We start from the raw sequence: 7,878 nt of genomic DNA, 5'->3' as shown, positions 1-7,878 counted from the left end.
TGTTTATGTCCCTGAACCTTAGTGGTTCAGCAAAAGAGAGGGATAGAATAAGCAGTAGGCTTACAAAGAATAACTCCTGTGGTTCATTTCTCTAACTAAAACCCTCTAAGGCAGTGCTCCAGCATGGCTGCAGTCAAATGACTGAAACAAGTAAAATAATAAAAGAATATCAAATATATAGTGTCAAACACTTTCGCTATGCAAATTATAGATCGTGCTAGCTTCATTTCTTTCAAGCCTATGCATGTCTTCAGCAGTCATGGCCCATGTTTTACTGCCATGTAGCATGGCCATTCGCACACATGCATTGTACAATCTACCTTTCACTCTGAGCATGTGTATGTAAAAAGGTTTCTTATATCTGAGCCATGGTTGACCAACATTCCTGTGCCCACTATCAAGCTGGCTGTACAAGAAGATTTCCAATATTCTTTCGTCATTCATTTTGATGACATGACCAACCCAGCACAATTGTGACTGCATACGGAAGCCTTTGGTTCCACCAATCTTATACTTGCTAAACAGGTCCACATTTGACCCTCTGCCTTTTAGTGAATAACCACAGATTGTCTTGAGATAGCCTCTGTGGAAGACATCTAGTTCGTTAATGTGCTACCTGTAGGGTGTCCACGATTCCAAGCCATACAAGAGTGTAGTAAGAATGGCAGCTTTATAGACCTGCAAATTGGTGTTTGATACCCTTTTCGTTCCATAGGTGATGACGGAGTTTGCCAAATGCGTTGGTTGTTCTCACAAGAGGCTGCACAATTTCATCATTAAGGGAAGCACTTGGATTCACTTTGCGACCAAGAGATGTAAATGACTTCAAATATTTTAGGTTTTTCCCATCAACCTGTACAGGAATGTCAGGGAAAATGTGATCTGGAAGCTTGTTTGACACCTTGAATTTGCTTAGGAATAGAACAAGGTTGGTGGATCACTTCCATCTTCTTTATATGGCTGTGTAGTAAGAAGCTATAGGTGCAGCGTGACTGTGTGCTAAGAAGCTTGCTTACTAATCACATGGTTCCAGGTTCAGTCCCACTGTGTGGCACCTTAGGTAAGTGTCTTTTGCTATAGCCTCGGGCCGACCAAAGCCCTGTCAGTGGATTTGGTAGACAGAAACTTAAAGAAGCCTGTCATATATATATGTTGTGTGTGTGTATGACTGCTTTTGCCCCCCCCCCATCACTTGACAATTGATGTTGGTGTGTTTACGTCCCCGTAACTTAGTGGTTCAGCAAAAGAGACCGAAAGAATAAGTACTAGGCTTACAAAGAATAAGTCCGGGGGGTCGATTTGTTCGACTAAAGGTGGTGCTCCAGCATGGCCACAGTCAAATGACTGAAACAAATAAAAGAATTAAAAAAAAAACTAAAAGAATACGTTTATATTTCTTTGTATGTGTTTGTATATCTTACTTCAGATATTCTTCTTTCAATGACAAACAGTTCTTGCAGTTATTGTAATGGAAAATTTATTATCAAAAATGTAAATTCCATCCAAATTCTATTAGAAATTCTTTACATTTTTATGTTTTGATAATTTCATTGTAGAAATTGAACGAACAAATAGTGAACGAAATGAATCTCGAATGTCAACAGTGTCCTGTATAGATGGAGTGGCAAATGGTGGAAGAACAAGGAAAAAGAATAAAAAGAATTCTGGTTCAAGACCATCCAGTGTCTGTAGCCTACCTGCTGCGTCAACCACCCAAATTACTATTGAACAGGTAAGTACAAAATTTATCTTTTTCCTACTGTGTCACTACTTTGAAATTGTGCTTTGTGCTATGTTATAGGTATATATACACAGACACGACAGAAGTAAATAGACGCCCTTATAATCATTGAAATTTATTTAAATCTAAAATTATACATTCAAATTTTTTATTAAATGGTATAATGTGAATATTTAATATTTAGTAGACATGCCCTTTGCATTTTTCAATGCAAGGACTTATTAGGCATGTTAATGATCAGATTAATATTCTCTTGAGGAATTTCTTGCCAAGTTTTGTGCTGTAATCTCAAGAATTTAATAAAATAACTTAGTTATCATTAAGCTAGCTTTAGGAACATAAATTGTGACTAAAGTTTGGTGGAAAATTTTAATCGAGAAATTATGAAAACAAGACATTTGTACTCAGAGCCAGAGGCAGTTTCAGCTGGGTCGGTAACAAAAGGGTTAATGGTCCATGTAAAAACGTGTGCAGACAATTCATCAACAGACAATACGTTGACAGGATAATTTATTGATTGGACAATTCACCTATTGGACAATTCACCTATTGGACAATAAGTTGACATGCAGAAGTATTGATCATGGAGTTCATCAAAATGGAACGAGGAGACAGAAAGCTTCTATACAAAGGATACATCTATATTATTGATAGAACCAGAAAAGAAATTGTCCTGTCTGTAAGTTGTCTGTCAGCCAACTGTTTGTCAATGAATTGTCCATCTACCATGAAAAAAAATTACTTTGGGGATATTTATTGCTAGAAACAGGCCCAGTTACTTTCTCCAACGCTTTACCAAATTCATCCTACACAAGATAATGTGAGAAAAATGAAATAGGAATTTTGAAAGAAGTATCTATAAGATTAATTTTAAAACACTAAATGGCCATGGGGGTCTCCCAGAGTAAGGTAGGAATCAATGGAGAACCATGAAATTAAACAATCATTTCAAATCGCAGATAAACAAAAAATTATGCAAAAAACACTCAGCTTTCCATGAGAATGTTTTATTATTTTATATTTTCCTGTTTTCAGAATAGATTTATTGCTTCTAATAAAGTATGCTTGTGTTTTCCTAATTTACTTCTTTATTATGTCATTAGTTACTCAAATCAGATATTGGTGTTTGAAAACGATGATTCAAGCCAAGACATGATTCGATTGGTATTATTATTCACTGTGTGTGCGTAGGCGGGTGAGTGCTGTTACATGTTAAGACTTGAATAATCGTCTTTGTAAAGCAGAAGGAGAATGGGTTTATCCAACAGAAAACATGGGTGTGTTTAATTCTCAGGCTTACAGTCACACATCCATGCATATGTATAGATACATAGCTGAATCTGTGAAAGACAATATGACATCGATATAGCTATGGTAGATAACTGGCTTTCAAATCAAACAAAAATGTCACACTTAGATAAGCATGCATGTATGTATGGATGGATGTGTGTGTGTATATGTATGTCTGTATGTATGGATGTGTTTGTGTTTATGGATGGATGGCTGTGTGTATGTATAGATATATATATGGATATATGGATATGTGTGTATATGTATGTGTGTATGTATGCATGTGTTCACAGAGCACCTCCGAGACATAAAACTTGACAGTGACACGCTGGTCTTGCACCATTTCTGCTCTACTGGTCATTCACTATAACATCTGTCTGTGTTCGGATTGTCTTTGCACAGGGGCCATCTGGACTCCTGCCTTTGCCGTGAACAGGAATTAATCTTCTCTCTTTGCTCCTTTGCACCACATGGGCTCAACTTCCTTCCTCTCTTCACCTGACACCCTACTTCCTCTTTTCACTCCTACCCACCTCTCCTCTCCTCTCTTGCTCTGACACCTACTTCCTCTCTTCATTAATACCCTCCACTCCCACTCCCACATATCCTACCTTTCCACCCACATCCCCACCCACACCACTCCACATACACTATCACTGACCATTTCCGGCTTTATACAACTACATTTTAAAAATTTCTAATATATATATTTTCTAATATAAGGAAAAGGAGACTGTATTCCGGAACTTGGATACTGCTGGAGCTAAATTAGATAATGAAAGGAAAAGACAAGCAGCACGTGTTGAAGAATTAAAATCACGTACACGCCAGAACCAAAAAGACAACGCCCACAAAGCCAAGGAACTCATGGAAGAAGCAAATAATCTATCCAAAATGTAAGGAATAATTCTATTATTTTCTGTTTTTTTTTGTTAACCATTTTTGATTTGTCTCAGTTGAAGCAAAAACTTAGAAATTTCTTTTAGTTTTTCTCCATTTGAAAGACTAAACTCACTAACTTGTAAAATGTGTCTACTATTTTGGTTCATAATATTATGGGCCTCTCTAAGGTGCTGAGCTGGCAAAAATCATGGGTTCATCAGGCAAAATCCTTGGCAGGATTTTGTCCGTCTTTTATGTTCTGTGTTCAAATTCTGCTGAAGTTCATTTTACTTTTCATTCTTTCTGGATTGATAAAATAAATACCAGCTGAACACTGGGGTTAATTTGATTGACTTGGCCCCACTCCCAAACCTGCTGGCCTTGTACAAAAAGTTGAAACCAACATCATGGACCCCTCAGTAGTGAGCTGGCAGAAATGTTAGCGTTGCCAGGCAAAATGCTTAGCAACATTTTGTCTATAAGACAGTTCTATATTTAAGAGATGAGGAATTATGTACATTATTTACATTTGATATTCTTAACCCTTTCGATATCAACCCAGCTGAAACTGCCTCTGGCTTTGTTGTACAAATGTCTTGTTTTCATAAGTTCTGAATTAAAATCTTCCACCAAACTTGAGTCACAATTTATGTTCCTAACACTAGCTTAGGGATGATGAAGTTATTTTACTAAATTCTTTGTTATATTTAAAATCAATTGAAAGAAACACAGAGCATCTCATAATAAATATGGTAACGAAAGAGTTATAGATTTGTCTCAGATCTGAAACATTTTATTGCAAACTTTATTTTTCATTATTTTTTTTATATTTTTCTTTTTAGGTTGGATAAATGTAAAATTGAACAACAAGAAAAAGTGAAAGAAATTGTGGAGAACAAAAGGAAAAAAATCACAGATTCTACAGCTGGGGCACAAACTATATTTGTAGTATCAGGAGATAATCCAACGGGCAACAATAATAATCCTGGCAACCATGGAGTTCCTGAAATTGGGAAATTCTAAAGACATTCGTATGGTTTAATGTTATTCTTTCAGTTGTATATAAAGACTTTTTATTCCTTAGCCCCAATACGATTAGTTTAAACAAACTCCCAATCAACTCTGTTGCTAATGACAACAACAACAACAACAACAACAACAACAACAATAGTAATAATAGTAATCACCATTTTCTTTGTAAAGAATGAGAGATCTCCAAACAATGGAGCTTGCATCACTTTTCAGAGATACCCTTCCTATCTTTTTTTTATGTTATCTCTTACATGTTTCACTCATTGGACTACAGCCATGCTGGGGCACCACCTTCAAGGGTTTTAGTTAAACAAATCAACCCCGGTACTTATTCTGTTGGCCTCTATTCCCAGATTCCTTCACAAAGCAACCAACACTGGTTGTCCAGCAATGCTGGGAGGGACCAAAACCACATAAACACTCACACACACACAATGGGTTTCCTCACAGATTCTGTCTACCAAATTCATTCACAAGGCATTGGTCAGCCTGGGGCTGGCACTTGCCCAAAATGCCATACAGTGGTACTGAACCCAGAACCAGGAGGTTGCAAAGTGAGCTTCTTAAGCAGGACTGTGCTTATACACATCCACGTCTGTCTCTATGCAGAACAGTCCCTGTAACTTAGTGATTTAGCAAAAGGAGACTGATAAAAAAATGTACTGGGGTCGATTTATTTGACTAAACTCTTCAAGGTGGAGCCCCAGCTTGGCCACAGTCCAATTACTGAAACAAATAATTGTTAATGAGACTCTGCTTCACCTACATTTTGTCTCCTTTGGTGTTCCTCGTGGATTGGTTTAAGTCCCTACACTTTTCTTTTATCATAATAACAACCATTCCACAATTATTTCTAACCATTTATATTCCTGGATTGCAGATCTCATTCTTTCTTGAACTACTGCAAACAACCATCAACCACATACAACTCTAAACACCTCACATTAAATTTGAAAAACTTTTATGAATGGACAGACGGCTCCTCCCCGTGTCATATAGATTCACAAGGCTAGTTACCTCAATTTCTGTTGCATATATATATTCTGACCCCACCTGGATGGGATGCTGGTCTGTTGCAGAATTACTCCTTTTTGCCAGCTGAGGAAACTGGAATAACATGAAATACAATGCATCATCTAATCCAGGAATTGAAACCACAATCTTACGCCCATAAGTCTGACACCCTAACCGCTAAGCCACATGCCTCCCCTTTTATGAATGGAAACTTTGATTGCTTCCTGCTTGAAATATGAGCAGTTTAATATTTCTTTCTTCAATGTTACCAATAATGTTGGAAGCTGCTTCATCAACATGAGAATATGTTAATGTGAAAAAAAAGGGAGAAAGTTAATAAAAACACCATTTATGTGATGCAAAAGTAGAAAAGAATTTCATTAAAAAACAATGAAGATGAGTCAAATATGCATTTAAAGGGGATTTTTTGGTTCCTTACATCAACCTATGAGGGACCTGTATATATCATTAGGGATGTTTCTTGGGGCTCATTAAGTGTTTTGGGTCTTTCAACAATCAGTAATCTCCACCCAGGTGACCAAGAAAGGTATCATCAAGCCACAGCTTGTGTCCAGTCTGCACAATCCACAAGTAGCACTGCCCATTCTGGAGCATTCAGCCACCCTGAAACAACCTCTGCTTCCCTAACAGTCAACCTCATGGCCCTCTCCCTCCTTGTCCCTGTGATGCCAGGCAGGTTGTAAGCTCTGCACAGGGACCCACCATGATGGGACCCCATTGCTGTGGCATAGTTCCACCAGCTCAGCAGGCTTTTGCTATTGCAAGTCAGCCCCAGCAGCTGGCTTCTTCTTCTGACAAAAGCGATAAACTTCTTTGTTGGACAAATTTGTATTTCATAATTCAATGAATAAGTTTTTAATAATTATAGAGCTAATGCTGTCTGGTGTGGTGGTACAGTAGTCAGTCATTAATAAAATACAGTTGTGAGGTAGAAAGCTGGCGGAATTGTTAGCACACCGAGCAAAATACTTAACAACATTTTGTCTATCTTTATGTTCTGAATTCAAAGTCTGCCAACATTGGCTTTGCTTTTCATACTTCCAGTGTCAATAAAATAATTACCTGTTGAGCTGATGTAATCGACTTTCCCCCTCTCCCAAATTGCTGGCTTTGTGCCTAAATTCGAAACCAAAGCAATAGAGCCATGACTTGGTTTCGTTTACCATTTAGGACCATTTTAAACGAAGTAGGGAAGTGTAGGGGTAAGACTGCAATGCAAGAATGGTATGAAGACTACAAACTCTAACTGCTACTGGACACCATTGCATTATAAGTAAGAAGTAGATTTTAATGACTTACGAGGAGAATGTTAAAAACATGTAGCAAATACAAAACTGCAAAGACATGTCGAACAAAATAACGATTGGGGACAAATGTATTTATTCCTATAGATTAGAGATTTTGATCTATTGTATAATATCAACTTGTAAAATAAATCAAATATTTTTAGAATATAATTAGTTTTGTTGATCATGCTGTAAAAATATAAATTATAACGAATAAAATATTAGAAAAACATGTTTTCATTATTAAAATAAACAGTAAAAGAAGAATGTGCAAAAAAGTTGTTTTATTCTGTTTCATCATCATCATCATCATCGTTTAACGTCCGCCTTCCATGCTAGCATGGGTTGGACGATTTGACTGAGGACTGGTGAAACCGGATGGCAACACCAGGCTCCAATCTAATTTGGCAGAGTTTCTACAGCTGGATGCCCTTCCTAACGCCAACCACTCAGAGAGTGTAGTGGGTGCTTTTACGTGTCACCCACACGAAAATGGCCACGCTCGAAATGGTGTCTTTTATGTGCCACCTGCACAAGAGCCAGTCCAGGGGCACTGGCAACGATCTCGCTCGAAAACCCTACAAAGGCCAGTCAGGCGGTATATATATATAT

General features: G+C 37.5%; 1 protein-coding gene across 2 annotated transcripts in view; it reads left to right on the top strand.

Moving 5' to 3' along the window:
• LOC106871581 (uncharacterized) overlaps positions 1 to 7,544 on the top strand; it is an 18,644-nt gene extending 11,100 nt beyond the window's left edge. For both annotated transcript variants that reach the window (XM_014918088.2, XM_014918089.2), the window contains exons 3-5: positions 1,557 to 1,732; positions 3,755 to 3,927; positions 4,756 to 7,544. In XM_014918088.2, the coding sequence (XP_014773574.1) occupies positions 1,557 to 1,732; positions 3,755 to 3,927; positions 4,756 to 4,936 (530 nt within the window). In that variant the 3' untranslated portion in view covers positions 4,937 to 7,544. The remainder of the gene's footprint in view (positions 1 to 1,556; positions 1,733 to 3,754; positions 3,928 to 4,755) is intronic.
• The last annotated feature ends 334 nt before the right edge of the window (positions 7,545 to 7,878 follow it).

Source organism: Octopus bimaculoides, chromosome 7, assembly GCF_001194135.2.
Source record: "Octopus bimaculoides isolate UCB-OBI-ISO-001 chromosome 7, ASM119413v2, whole genome shotgun sequence".
In the NCBI taxonomy this organism is placed as follows: domain Eukaryota; kingdom Metazoa; phylum Mollusca; class Cephalopoda; order Octopoda; family Octopodidae; genus Octopus; species Octopus bimaculoides.
The sequence above is the reverse complement of the archived record's forward strand: the minus strand, read 5'-3'. Positions and strand labels throughout refer to the sequence as shown.